Genomic DNA, 15,143 nt, shown 5'->3' with positions numbered 1-15,143 from the left:
ATTGCACAGAAGGTGAAAAAAATTAATCTAACAACGTGGAGGTGGCTGTGGCTCAGGAGCCAGAGCAGGTCATCTACTAATTGGAAGGTTGGTGGTTTGAGTCCTGGCTGCTCTGCGTGCCAAAGTATCCTTGGGCAAGATACTGAACCCCAAGTTGCTCTCTGAATGTGTGTGAATGTTAGATAGAAAGCACTTTACAATAGAAAACAGTGCTTGTGTGAATGGGTAAATGCTAATGTGTTGTATAAGCACATTTTTAACCAGTTCTAATTTATTTTTGTGTATTTCTTTAATGTTTCCTGTTGTCATTACCTTCTTAAAAGCAGAGGCTGGGGCCATCTCTGCTCCGCTGAGCGTTCGTAAGAGGAACATGGGCCATGAGGAGGCATTCATCCTGAAACCTGTACACAAGAGAAAAACCGTACAGTTTAACCTGGGGGGTGATGCTGCAAATCACTGACCAGGACCTCTTTATGTTCATACTGGATGTCTATACGATTCTTGCATAAATGTGGGAAAGTGCTTTTACCTGTAGTATATTTTCATTCTGTTTATTTTAAAACAGGCCACTGTTTTTCAGAAAGGACTGGATGTCACCAAACTGCACTTACTGATAAACCTTTTCAACAGAAGATATTTCACATTTAACAGCAGAAAAAAAACAGTGTTAAAATTAATTCAATTTAGCTGTTTTAGTTTCAGGCTGGGTAAAGAACACCTGTGTTTTCCCAACTATGACAAGTCCAAATAAAGAAAATAGGACATGATAATGTACCATAGGACAGCATACGGTCCTTGGGAGAGGCAAATTAAGTATGAAATTATTTTATATATGCCTTAAATACCAAATCATGCCATTATAATATTACATTTTTTATGCATTATGTGCATGTTTATCTTATTTTGTCAAATACGTTTATTTGAGCAAGTGTTTATTTTATAGGAACCGTAGTCATTCGTGTTTAAATTTACAATCGCACCCTGAACGTCACATGAAAATGGCAATAATTAAAATGTTCCTTGTAACAGATTAAAGACACCCACCGAGCGGCGGCTGCAGCATGTCTCCGTTCCTCTCGCAAGTTCCTATTGGCTGGATGTCCGACGAGTCGACCAGCCGCCAGAAGTCGTTGGTGTTGTCGCTACCATCCAGACGCAGGCGTAGCCGAGTGCCCATCATGCCCATCACCGTTGCAATACACACTGAGTTAGAGTTGCGAGGGTCCCGCGCTTCAAGTTTCATACCTGCCTTGAAGTCATTGGAGGGCGGGACTCTGGACTGCAGAGGAGATACCAACAGACCTTCAGTCATCTCTCCTTGTTTGGGGGGCTGATGTAATGATAGACGTTAGAGTAGTATACACACTCAGCTTCAAATGTAGAACATGAAACATGAGTCTGGTAAATTTCCTCAATTTTGTATTGTGTATCAATAATAAAAATAACAGCAATTTGTGGCTTTCACAGCCTGTGGTACTTAGCCCATTTGCTCTATCTGACGTAGTGCCTGAGAAATTTTTTGTGTCTTTCAGTATACAGTACTGTGCAAAAGTCTTGAGCCACCCTTCATTTCTTTATTTTTGCTATGAAAATGTGAAACGGGTCCAGCGATTTATTGAAACATGTGCAAACACACATAAGGCAAAAATAGAGTTTTTACAATTCTGGCAAGCTTGAAAGTCAATATTTGGTGTGACCGCCTTTCAGAGATGTAGAAGTAGAACTACTTAAGTACTGTACTTAAGTACTAAAATGCAGTATCTGTACTTTATTGGAGTACATATTTTTTCCCCTACTTTCACTTTTACTCCACTATATATTTTTGATTAATTTAATACTTTTACTCCGATACATTTTTCACGTGCTGAATCGTTACTCGTTACTATTATGAAAACGTTATTAATCATCCCCAAGTCATAGTATCAATGCCAGAGCGGTAGATGGCGCTGTCACGGTTTATGAAGCTGGCTCATCATTGGGCGATTTGAGCGATCAAGCCTATAAAAAAAAACGCAGGCTTCGTCTCCGCCTTTTGCGCTGTTGCTTGCAAGTATTGAGGACAGAACGCGTCAGCTTACTGTCCGATATCGAGATGGATGACGTCCCAGGAACACCTTGTCCAGGTTTGTCTTTTAGCTGCTCTGTGGACTGCCCCTCTGGCCTTTTGAGATGTTTTATTTGTGTTTGTTTTTTTGTAAACACTTGTATGGCCTTTTATCATTGTACTCCAGCTTCAGCCAAATACATTGTGCCTTTCAAATGTTGAAATAATATAAACAATGATAATCAAACTTTTGACTGCCTTTCTTTAATATACACAGTACTTGTACTTTTACTTGTACTTGTACTTTCGGTACTTGAGTAGCAATTTTTGAAATACTTCTACTTGCAATACTTAAGTACCAAAAAAATTGAGTACTTCTGTACTTCCACTTGAGTATGGTGTTGAAAGAACACTTCAACTTTTACTCAAGTCAATTTTTTTATATAGTACTTGTACTTCTACTCCACTCCTCTACTCCAGTACTTTATACATCTCTGCAGCCTTTATTCTTCAACACAGCCTGAACTCTCTGAATGTTGGCTGCCTTTTGTTTCATTCTTTGTCAATAATGTGGAGGTCCGGGCTCTGGGGAGGCCAATCCATGACCTCCTCTGTACACACTGACAACAATTTCCATCCATCCATCCATCCATCCATCCATCCATCCATCCATATTAAAAATATTAATAGGGGGGGGGGGGGCTAAAGCCTATCCTACCTCATTTGGATTAATCACTTCATAAGACCTGTCGCCACCAATTTTGAGTCCAGTTCTTGCATAATGTGGCATACCTCAGCCTTTTCTCCCTGTTTCCCTACATTAAGAATGGCTTCTTGACAGCCACCCTTCCACTGAAACCATTTCTGATGAGGTTTCAGTGGACAGTAGATGGGTTAACTGAAGGTCCAGATGCATCTCTTAGGTCCTGTGTCAGGTCTTTGCTGGATTTTTTTTTCCAGCAAAGACCTGATATAAATGAAATATGAAGAAATGAGGGGTGGCTGAAGAATAATTCAGTTGAACAAATCCAGGTAATATGGGAGGTGTGTTGCTTGTAGATTGTGGTGTTTTGATTCTTAGTGGCATTGCTGCTGTTGTCGCAGAGCTCTTTGAGGTTAATGCACGTAATGACTGTAACTGTGATGTCTCTTTTGTTCTTGAAGTGTTCACTGACAGCTGAGGCAAATCTCTGAATCTCTGAAAGGCTAAAAAAAAACCTTACTAACTGATAGTAAAGAAGAGGAAACATTCAAGGTAAAAAGCCAGCTTTCAACTAATACCAGTTCATATTACATAACTTGGTCCTGAGCCTCATCTGTTTGGGAGCCAGTCCAGGTTTCCTTAAAGTTGAACATAATGTTTGTTTAACATTAAGACTGATGTGCAGTGTCAGGAAGGTTACTTTCAAGTTGCAATAGCTTACTACTTAAACTATGCAACTTATTGTTCTAAGAGGCTTAACTTATTACATTTGATCACTTTTTTTTATTATTCTAACAATTGTAACTGATGGCATAAAGCTGAAAAATACTTAAACCAGCAGGGTGAACCTCATAATGGGTGTGCAGCTGTGCAAAACGCAGCTCTTAGCTATAAACCAATTCATTTGTCATGAGCACTTCACCATACCGAGCCATTTTTGATAATGCTATGCTTCCAGCTTTTGTGGGAACAGTCTGGGGAAGGCCCTTTTCTTTTCCAGCATGACTGTGACCCAGTGCACAAAGCAAGGCCAATAAAGGCACGGTTGGAGTTTGGTGTGGAAGGACTTGACTGGCCCACACAACAACCCTTGCCATAACCGCGTCGAACGCCTTTGGGATGAACTAGAACAGAGGCTGTGAGCCAGGCCCCAGCATCAGCATCTGAGCATCTGACCTCACAAATGGTCTTCTGGATAAAGGGGCAAAAATTGTCACGAGTACACTCCAAAAATTATGCTCAGTCAAGCTCAATTTTTTTTTTGTTGGCATTTCTTGGTGCTTTTGTTTTTTGGCTGACAGTAAATCATCACCTGAGCAACACTTCTTTATAAAACATTTTGTCTGAAATTATCACAGAATGTTTTCATTCAAGGACAAATTGAAGACAACAATACACTCAAAGGGGAGATTAATGATGTGGCATATTAAAAATTCTTCTTAATGATCAGGTACCTGCTTGAAGCACGAAGGCGATGCTGCAATGGAGGACGTTTCTCTCAGATATTCCTCCCAGCTGAATGGTTCTAGCAATATGGACAGAAACAAAATGCTGATCACTCAGGTACAGAATTTGTGATTGAAAAAGGAAAGTGACAAAAATCAAGTGTTAAAATAAAACGAATCAATTTGTACTCAAAGTATTTTTTGTTTGAAAAAAGCTGTTTACAACACTAAGACTGATTTAAGTAAAAGAAAAATGTTATGATTGTTAATTCAAAGTAAATCTTAATCTGTACAGGATGTTAGAAACAACCAAAAAAAAAGTGATAGATGTGAGTAATACTGGCAGAAAAGTAAGGGTGCTTTTGTGATCCTACCCCCGAAACTTCCTAAAAAAAGATATAATGGGTTATTAACTGTGGAAGTGGTGACACTGAAGTGGCTGGATTAATAAAAATAGGTTTAAATTAGACTGATAATGAGAGGGTTAACAATGAGGAGTGACAAGGCAGAGATCTGCATAGCTAACCATTAGACTTGTCAAGAGCAGAGCCTGCTGTGATGCTGCTCCGTCTCTCCTTCTTCTCCTCCTTTTGATCTGAAATCAAAGCGGTGATTGAACGGCTCATCAGAATTATGAAGCTTCTGATATACAGACTTTAATTACTGTGAGAATGGAGGCATTGTAACAGTTCTCAAACTACCTCAAACATACCAAACACGAAAGACTCCAATCATGTCTTTGTAAAAATCAGTGAGGATTTTCATCGTTTTGGTGATGCACCTTTTGAGGGTTTCTTTTGGATCAAATTGGCACAACCGCGCTGTGCAGGCTTACCTCTGTGTGGTGTTCGGCCCATGATGACGGTGCTTCTTCAGGTCAAGTCAGACAGGCAGTCACCCCAACAGATGCTAGAAATAACACAGTCCAAAAAGTTCATCTCACAACAGACCAAATGAAATCATCTAACTTTTCTTGAGAGTTTTCATGTAACATAAAACTATATTTTAAGTATGGCAGCCTTTAGCTGTTGAAATTTAATTATTCTGGATAATTAAGTGTAAATTACTCTGCACTAAGCGTACATAACTTAATTAAGGGATTATAAACTTATGCTAAAAATTAATTTCACTTTTGTTATACTGCGAAAGATGACATCCCTCTATGTGTCCATGTTGGAGAATTTACTTTAGAATGCTACTGCTGGTTTATAAACACTAAATAGTTTAGAGCTAAATTACATTTCTGATCTGCTGCTACATTATGAAATATCCAGATCTCTCAGATTGTCTGGAACATGTCTGCCTACTGTCCACAGGATCAAAAATAGACACTAGAAAGCTGCATTCACTTTCTAAGAAACATGCATCTGAATGAAAGCTTGACATCTTTTTATTAAATTAAATGTCGGCTCATATAATGATCCATTCTAATGTATACTCCCCTGTTTTATCTTCAGCTCTATTTCATGCTTGTTTAAATGTCTTTTTCACTGCTCTTTTGCCTTTTCTGTCCTCTGTAAAGTCTACTGATTTGCCTCGTTGTTCAAAATTGCTCTGCAAATAAATTTGCTGGACCTTTTTCAAAAATGGGATTTTTTTTTTTTACTCTCAACAAATCACATGGAAAGACCAAAACAAAAAAGTGACTTTATCCAACAAACCTAAACTGTGTGGCCAAAGCCCACTAACCCATTCTTGTTACTGTCAGTTACCTGAAACATTCACAACCGTTATTCTGAGTCAAGCACATCTATAATCACATGAATCCAGCCACGGCTAAAAACAGTACCTAACAAACAACATCCACACTTGTTTGAGTAACATTTGTGGCACCATACAGACAGGTTAGCAAAGCTGGAAAGAACTGACAGAGGTGGATCAACACATGCAGGTTTAGTCATTTTATGGGTTCTGTTGAGAGTGAGAAAAACTAAATATCATACATTCCAGACCTTCTTATTTATCTGACCGCGATCTATAATTTACTTCAACTTTGCCCATGAAAATGTCAGAGGTCATAAAGGATCCACGAGCGCTGTTAAGTGTGTAAAACAAATAAAGAACTTCAATCAGAGGCAAGGAGGTAACTAAAACCTGTCCTGCTTACGATTTGGATTAAAATATCTTGCTATTCAATTCCATATGGACTTCTCTGGTAGCAGCTTTTTCACCATTACCACTCCTTTTTAAGAAAATAAAACTGTTACCCCGCTGTTTATGCTGAAAATCTGGCCCAAAACTATAGATCAATTTTAAGTAAAACCTCAGCACAGTCCCACTGTCATGTCCTGGGCCGTTGGCCCAGCGTTTTGTGTTAGTTTATTTCCTAGTGTTGTGATATGTCTGCGTCTCTGTCCTGAGTCTGTGCCTGTTCCCCGTGTTTAGTCAGTATGTTCCTTGGTTTGTCACTTCCTGTTTATTTTGACAGTCTGGTTTTCCTGTGCTTTGTGTTCAGCTTTGCTTCCCCTGTGTAATTAGTTTCATTTGCCTCACCTGTTGTTCCCTGCTGTTTCCTCTTGCCCTGATTACCCAGTGTGTATTTAAGCCCTCAGTTTCCATGTGTTCCTTGTCGCGTCGTTGATGTTGTGTGCCCGTGTGTTCCCTGTGTTTGACCGTCGTCTCCCTTCCAAGATTTTTGTATTTGTTTTCCCCCTGCTTAAATAAATCCCTTTTAAGTTACGCTGACTTCTGGAGTCCTTCGTGTCAGCCATTCCTCGCCTGTTTCCTCCCCGGCCATGACAGAACGACGCGACCATACTAAAGACCCTGCAAGCTCCGGCCGCTACAACGGCACTCGCCTGGCGCTGGGGGGACCAGCTTTTTTGAACGGTCCCCGGCGACGCCGCTCACCGCCCCCGCCTAAACCGCAGGTCTGCCGCGTGGGCGGACTGTTTTTGGCGCCGGCCGCTCCCTCACCTGTCACTCCGCTTGCTGGTCCCTCCTTTTCTCAGCAGTCGCCGCAGCCACGGAGGACGAGATACCGGAGGAAGCGGAGAGACGTTTTCCTGGAGCCGGCGCCCGGAATGACTCCAGAGGAGTCATTTTTCCGATTCCTGGGTCACAGGGGTCCTTGGCCTCCCACCACTTCCGCGTCACCACTGCCTGCTGCTGACGGAGGAAGACCAAGCTCCCGGCAGCATCAGAGAGAATCGCCGCGGGAGCAGAAAGAGCAACTTCAGCCCGTCATGTACTCTGCTGCTTCCTCCCTCTCAGAGGAGAGCAGGAAAATTTTGATCCGAAGAGTGGACCGATTATGCTTGGACTTGTTATCTGACCCGTGTAAGGAGGAACAGGAAGCCATCACCACCAGGCTTCAAGACCTGATTGCCAGTTTCCCTTGGCTGTTGGACTCCTTGCACGGGTTAGTGAAAGACTTTGTAATCACCACCCTTCACCTACAGCCAGCACCACAGACCACTGCTGCAGCCTCTCAGCCACTCCTGTCAGTTCCCTTAGCTTTTTCCCAGTGTTCCCAGTCAGCTGTAGCTCCAGCTCCCCCTCAGTCGCAGTGTTCCCAGTCAGCTGTAGCTCCAGCTCCCCCTCAGTCGCAGTGTTCCCAGTCAGCTGTAGCTCCAGCTCCCCCTCAGTCGCAGTGTTCCCAGTCAGCTGTAGCTCCAGCTCCCCCTCAGTCGCAGTGTTCCCAGTCAGCTGTAGCTCCAGCTCCCCCTCAGTCGCAGTGTTCCCAGTCAGCTGTAGCTCCAGCTCCCCCTCAGTCGCAGTCCCAGACCCCTCAGTTAGCTCCAGCTCCCTCTGCTCACCCTGCTCCAGCTCCCTTAGCTCCAGCTTCCCCTGCACCCGTACCTGTTCCGCGGGTGGGGGCAGCCACGGACGGGCTGACCTCTGCACCCGTACCTGTTCCGCGGGTGGGGGCAGCCACGGACGGGCTGACCTCTGCACCCGTACCTGTTCCGCGGGTGGGGGCAGCCAGACCCAAGCCTTCGCATCGGTTTTCTGCGTTAGCTGCAGCAGCAGGGTCTCAGTCAGCTCTAGCGCCAGTCGCTCCCCCTCGCCTTCAGTCAGCCCTAGCTCCAGTCGCTCCCTCTCGCCTTCAGTCAGCTCTAGCTCCAGTCGCTCCCCCTCGCCTTCAGTCAGCTCTAGCTCCAGTCGCTTCCCCTCGCCTTCAGTCAGCTCTAGCTCCAGTCGCTTCCCCTCGCCTTCAGTCAGCTCTAGCTCCAGTCGCTCCCCCTCGCCTTCAGTCAGCCCCAGCTCCAGTCGCTCCCCCTCGCCTTCAGTCAGCCCCAGCTCCAGTCGCTTCCCCTCGCCTTCAGTCAGCCCCAGCTCCAGTCGCTCCCTGTCCACTCCAGTCTCAGTCAGCCCCAGTAGCTCTTCCTCGGTCCCCGGTGTCAGCTGTTTCTGTGCCCTCTCAGTCTGCTCCCTCCGCTTTAACGTCAGTTAGCTCCGTAATCCCCTTGGACCCTTCAGTCAGTTCGGTTTTGGTCTCTTCATCTGCAGTTTTTCCATCTTTAGTCGCAGTTCCCTCAGCTCCGGCTCCCTCGGTAGCTCCAGTAATGACAGCTTGCCCAGTGTCAGCTCTTCCTAGCTCTCAGTCAGTCTCCACGCAGACTGCTCCCCGTAGCGTTCAGTCAGCTTCCACGCAGCCAGATCTCCCTAGCTCTCGGTCAGTTTCCACGCAGCCAGATTTCCCTAGCTCTCGGTCAGTTTCCACGCAGCCAGATCTCCCTAGCTCTCGGTCAGTTTCCACGCAGCCAGATCTCCCTAGCTCTCGGTCAGTTTCCACGCAGCCAGATCTCCCTAGCTCTCGGTCAGTTTCCACGCAGTCGGCATGCTCTAGCTCGCAGTCTGCCTCCACGCAGTCTGCTCTCCCTAGCTCGCAGTCTGCTCTCCCTAGCTTGCAGTCTGCTCTCCCTAGCTCGCGGTCTGCTTCCACGCAGCCAGTCGTCTCCCGGCCTGCTTCCACGCAGCCAGTCGTCTCCCGGCCTGCTTCCACGCAGCCAGTCGTCTCCCGGCCTGCTTCCACGCAGCCAGTCGTCTCCCGGCCTGCTTCCACGCAGCCAGTCGTCTCCCGGCCTGCTTCCACGCAGCCAGTCGTCTCCCGGCCTGCTTCCACGCAGCCAGTCGTCTCCCGGCCTGCTTCCACGCAGCCAGTCGTCTCCCGGCCTGCTTCCACGCAGCCAGTCGTCTCCCGGCCTGCTTCCACGCAGCCAGTCGTCTCCCGGCCTGCTTCCACGCAGCCCATAGCGTCAGCTCCCATGCAGTCCCCTGCACCTTGGCTATTCCCCGAGCGGCCCCTGCTGCTCAATAAAGCAGCAGTGTGCCCTGTTCCGCAGTCCCAGCCTGCGCATCCGGAGCCTCACCATGTAGGCCCCGTTCAGCCCAAGGGCTCAGCTCAGTCCGAGCCGCCAGGGGGTCCCGCTCAGTCCGAGCGCTCCGAGCCTGAGGGTCCCGCGCAGGCCGAGCCGTTGGGGGTCTCCGCTCAGTCCGAGCGCTCCGAGCCTGAGGGTCCCGCTCAGTCCGAGCCGTTGGGGGTCTCCGCTCAGTCCGAGCCGATGGGGGTCTCCGCTCAGTCCGAGCCGATGGGGGTCTCCGCTCAGTCCGAGCCAATGGGGGTCTCCGCTCAGTCCGAGCGCTCCGTGCCAGAGGGCCCCGCTCAGTCCGAGCCGATGGGGGTCTCCGCTCAGTCCGAGCCGATGGGGGTCTCCGCTCAGTCCGAGCCAGGGGGTCCCGCTCAGTCCGAGCCGATGGGGGTCTCCGCTCAGTCCGAGCGCTCCGCGCCAGAGGGTCCCGCTCAGTCCGAGCCGATGGGGGTCTCCGCTCAGTCCGAGCCGATGGGGGTCTCCGCTCAGTCCGAGCCGATGGGGGTCTCCGCTCAGTCCGAGCCGATGGGGGTCTCCGCTCAGTCCGAGCCAGGGGGTCCCGCTCAGTCCGAGCGCTCCGCGCCAGAGGGTCCCGCTCAGTCCGAGCGCTCCGCACCAGAGGGTCCCGCTCAGTCCGAGCCGATGGGGGTCTCCGCTCAGTCCGAGCGCTCCGCGCCAGAGGGTCCCGCTCAGTCCGAGCCGATGGGGGTCTCCGCTCAGTCCGAGCGCTCCGCGCCAGAGGGTCCCGCTCAGTCCGAGCCGATGGGGGTCTCCGCTCAGTCCGAGCGCTCCGCGCCAGAGGGTCCCGCTCAGTCCGAGCCGATGGGGGTCTCCGCTCAGTCCGAGCCGGTGGGGGTCTCTGCTCAGTCCGAGCGCTCCACGTCACCCGAGGGTTCCCCACCAGAGCCCGGGGTCGCCCTTCTCCGCCGCCGCATGCCCCGCGGTCGGGCTCCAGTGTCTGCTCCCCGTCGCCGCCGCCGCACGCCCCGCGGTCGGCTTCCAGTGACTCCTCCTCGTCGCCGCCGCATGCCGCGTGGTCGGCCTCCAGTGACTCCTCCTCGTCGTCGCCGCCGCCGCTGGGTGCGCGGTCGGCCTCCAGTGACTCCTCCTCGTCGTCGCCGCCGCCGCTGGGAGCGCGGTCGGCCTCCAGTGACTCCCCCTCGTCGTCGCCGCCGCCGCTGGGAGCGCGGTCGGCCTCCAGTGACTCCCCCTCGTCGTCGCCGCCGCCGCTGGGAGCGCGGTCGGCCTCCAGTGACTCCCCCTCGTCGTCGCCGCCGCCGCTGGGAGCGCGGTCGGCCTCCAGTGATTCCTTCTCGTCCTCGTCGCCGCCGCCGCTGGGAGCGCGGTCGGCCTCCAGTGATTCCTTCTCGTCCTCGTCGCCGCCGCCGCTGGGAGCGCGGTCGGCCTCCCTCGTTGGGATTTTGCTTTGTGGCCCCTTGGCCTCTGCGGCCTCCTGAACTGTGTGTTTTTTGTTTTTGGATTTCCCACTGACTCCCCTGAACTGTGGACTGTTTTTTCCCCTGCTGTTTTTTGTTTTTTCATAGCTCCTGGACTGTTCCTTGTTTCGACCCCCTGTTTTGGACTGTCTCCGGCCTTGTGCCGTCGCCTTTTGTTCTGGTCCTGTGTTTTTGTTTTCTTCCGGTACGGGTTTGATTTGTTTTGTTCACGCCCTGTGATTTCTGTTTTGCTCCCTGTCTTTGTTTTTGTTTCGGGCCCTCCCTCCTGGTCCCCCGCCTCCCGCCCTTGTCTGGTTTTGTTTTCTGGTTTTGGCCGTCGGGAGCCGGCCTTTGAGGGGGGGGTACTGTCATGTCCTGGGCCGTTGGCCCAGCGTTTTGTGTTAGTTTATTTACTAGTGTTGTGATATGTCTGCGTCTCTGTCCTGAGTCTGTGCCAGTTCCCCGTGTTTAGTCAGTATGTTCCTTGGTTTGTCACTTCCTGTTTATTTTGACAGTCTGGTTTTCCTGTGCTTTGTGTTCAGCTTTGCTTCCCCTGTGTAATTAGTTTCATTTGCCTCACCTGTTGTTCCCTGCTGTTTCCTCTTGCCCTGATTACCCAGTGTGTATTTAAGCCCTCAGTTTCCATGTGTTCCTTGTCGCGTCGTTGATGTTGTGTGCCCGTGTGTTCCCTGTGTTTGACCGTCGTCTCCCTTCCAAGATTTTTGTATTTGTTTTCCCCCTGCTTAAATAAATCCCTTTTAAGTTACGCTGACTTCTGGAGTCCTTCGTGTCAGCCATTCCTCGCCTGTTTCCTCCCCGGCCATGACACCCACGCCATGCGAATTCTGTCCATAGTTACAGCAGAAATAATCCACAGCATACAAAAGAGGGAAAAATACAACTTAAATCCATAAATTCAAAGGCTAAAATTTCTTCAGAAGCCTGGCAGTGTCTCCTCTCTTTGTGCTTCAAAGTTTTAGCATCTGCAATATATTGTGGCTGTCCCTCCCTCTGAAGATCCCCCCCCCCCATCTGTGCAATGAATCCCACTGAGTCAGAAGAAGTCATAAAGATTCCAAGCTGCCATAAAAGGCCATTAAGACGTGTGGATGTGGGACGTCTCCGGGCAGACATGAAAAGGATTCCAGCTCCAGACCGGTTCAGTGTTTGCATTGGTTTGTCCTCCTTTCTCAAGAGGGTCAGACAAAACTGCCCCGCAGACCAGGAAGCACTTAATTTTTACAATCTCCATTTCCACTCAGGCAGCCACTGATCTGGGATTAGTGCGATGTTCACAAAACTGAACAGTGAGAAGATGCGAAAAAGCTGTGACTCTCACTCAACAGGAGGAGCTGTCACAGTGTTTGTCACTGATTTCTTTTTTTGTTTGTTTGTTTCTTATAAGGAACACATTTTTCATATCAAAATTTCTTTTTTTATACTTATTTTATTTTTTCTATACTTTTATATCAATAAAACACATCCCAGTTATCTTCCAAACAAGCTTTTGATTTCTGACTTTCAAACTAATGAAGAGTCAGATGCAAGTAATTTATTGCCATCATTAATCAAACTTTATTTTAATTATTATTGTTGTTTTTAGATTGGAAGGCAAAATGTGGAAAGAAATGCTGAGAAACATCCATGGCAGTTTTATAAACCACCGGGTAATGTGGCATAAAAGTTTGTTCACATTAAGATAAAGAGGAGGGGAAAGCCTGGGAGTGAACCAGGTAGTGGATTACTTTACTTTTGATAATCAATAAATGGTTTAAGTAATTTCTCAGCCCCAAATGCTGCATATTCACAGGTTCTAACGTCCTTTATGAGGCTGTAAACTGCACGTGTCTTAGTTTTTAATGTTCTCATTATTTCACAGTTGGAGCTGCATTTCAGAAACAAGCAGAAAAAAGTAAACGAGAAATTGTTTGTCAGATCAAGAATGAATCAATTACCAATGACCAAATTATAGGAGGTGACTTATTGATGTTTAGATAACATCATAGCGTGTTCGGTTAATTGTTAAATAATATCACTCTAAAAATGGTGAGGGGTGTTCACCCTACATCACGCCCTTCAGACTCTTTTTTTTTTTTTTTTTTTTTTAATTTGACAACAGTGAGCTCAGCTCGCAAACCCTGCTCTCGGCCTCGCCTGGTGTTTCCTCTGTGAGGCAGGACAGTTTGGAGACAGGACAGTGGATGGATCGCATTACTGCTGCTGGGAGGCTGAGGGGTGTGTGAGTCGCTGCAGGGCGTCACCTCCGCGATCATAACTTGGGAGATCGTCTCACACCCTACAACTTTCACGGCAATTTATTTTTTATTTATTTATTCTTTTTAAACCCAAACTGCTTTCCTAACACCAGCGTTGAAGATGAGTCTCATAAAACCTCTGCGGAATGAAACAGCGTGTATGTTTGGGCAAAAAATAAACGCGTATTGTTCTCTTTTATTTTGCAGCCTGGGAGGAGTGAGGTTAAATAAGCAGAAGATACCAATTTAAATGTGAAGAAAAGTCTGTGACGCATTTTCATTTGGGTTACGGTCACATTTAGTGGGCGGGACAGCGCTCCTCACGCAGGCTAAACACTGCTAACGATACAATGTATCCACGGCGGTGTTACTACGAGGCTGCAGGATCGCGCTAAACGTTTTTTGTTTTTTTGGGGGTGTTTTTTCTCAGTTGCAGTGCAATCCTCTGCAGGAACCCTGTAGACAGAAAGCGAAGGGAAAGCTGCAGAGTTCAATGTAGCTGCTGTGAGCAGCACCGAGCTCCCCGTCTGCACAGAATCCAGTATAAACACGCTCCGCTCTCTATCACTGCGCGCACTAATAGCAGGAAAGCCGACCGCTTTTGATCGCAGCACGGAAAACAAAACAGCACACGAGAGGAATAAAGAGACATGAGCCGTACCAACCGTGTGAAACCGGGTATTTTGATGCGAGATTCCTCACTTTCTATCAGATGCAAGCCGCCATATTCGCTGCAGCATCGCGCATGTCCACCGCGCAGTGCTGTAATTCATATTTTAACACAGGAGGTTAAAAAATAACTGGGGTAGAGGAGGGGAAATATTAATAGCATTTTATTAAGGAAGGTATTGTCTCATGTTGGGTTTTTGTATTAAACAGTAGGTCACGTGGAAACGAAAATTTCTCTCTTGTGTATTTTTTTATTGTGGCATGCTAATTATCATACAGGAGGCGATGAGAATAGAGATGACATGGAATAGCAAGGGATGGAAGGTGAGCTATGTTAATGATTAAAAATGAAAATATTCGTCAATGAATTAGATAAACAGGTAAAAAAAACCAGACTGTTCCTATAATCTGTGTTACTACAACGACAAAACACGTTTAAAAAACTAATTTAAGGAAAAGTGGGAGATTATCAGCGTCAGGTGGTCTGATTGCTAGTTAATGTGGGAAGAAGTACTTAAATCATGTTTTATTCAGGTAAAACTATAAATTCTCTTTCACAAAAGTTATGCATTCAAAACAGCACAATCAATAAATTACACTCAAATATCACTTTAGAGCAATTTGTGTTATATTATCAAATTTTTAACTGCTGGAATAGGATTTCATTTTAATTGCCTTGTTATTTCATTTATAACAATGTGATGTGATATATATATATATATATATATATATATATATATATATATATATATATATATATATATATATATATATATATATATATATATATATATATATATATATATATATATATATATATATATATATCACTTTGTGTTAATTTAATTTCATCATTATAAAAAAAACAGACCCACCTTTTAGGCTAATTTTGGTATATTTTCTTTGATTCTTTTATTATTTAATCTATGATATATCAACATTGTAATTTATAGTGGTAAAGAATGAACTGTTTCCATCTTAAATGGAGTGGACAAAGAAATGTCCAGTAGGTAAGGTGCGTCAAATGTGTCCTTAACAAAACTACATATTTTAAAGATACCTACAGAGTAGTCAAGAAATATTGTCACATCAAAGTAGTTCAAGTCAGAATAACAGCTAAATATTAAGATTCTTTTCCAGTAATGAAACTGTGTCTGTCAGATAAAAAAAGAAAGAAAAAAAAAAGAGGGGAAACTCTTTCAGATTAAAGTCTCTAAACAGTAATTAGTTTTTGCTCTTATATAATAATTGTGGTATGAAATCTAAGTGAGCAGGT

General features: G+C 46.4%; 1 protein-coding gene across 2 annotated transcripts in view; it reads right to left on the bottom strand.

Moving 5' to 3' along the window:
* Positions 1-13,940, bottom strand: part of scml2 (Scm polycomb group protein like 2) — a 34,733-nt gene extending 20,793 nt beyond the window's left edge. The window contains exons 1-6 of one of the 2 annotated variants that reach the window (XM_030726439.1): positions 13,864-13,940; positions 5,028-5,101; positions 4,719-4,787; positions 4,202-4,272; positions 1,045-1,279; positions 313-401 (exon numbers count right to left, since the gene is read on the bottom strand). In XM_030726439.1, coding sequence (XP_030582299.1) covers positions 313-401; positions 1,045-1,279; positions 4,202-4,272; positions 4,719-4,787; positions 5,028-5,049 — 486 coding nt within the window. In that variant the 5' untranslated portion in view covers positions 5,050-5,101; positions 13,864-13,940. Of the gene's footprint in view, positions 1-312; positions 402-1,044; positions 1,280-4,201; positions 4,273-4,718; positions 4,788-5,027; positions 5,102-13,859 lie in introns of both variants that reach the window. The other variant, XM_030726440.1, reaches the window with a different exon arrangement.
* Between the last annotated feature and the right edge of the window lie 1,203 nt (positions 13,941-15,143).

Source organism: Archocentrus centrarchus, chromosome 3 (genome assembly GCF_007364275.1).
Source record: "Archocentrus centrarchus isolate MPI-CPG fArcCen1 chromosome 3, fArcCen1, whole genome shotgun sequence".
NCBI classification, from domain to species: domain Eukaryota; kingdom Metazoa; phylum Chordata; class Actinopteri; order Cichliformes; family Cichlidae; genus Archocentrus; species Archocentrus centrarchus.
This window is presented reverse-complemented; position numbering and strand designations above follow the sequence as displayed.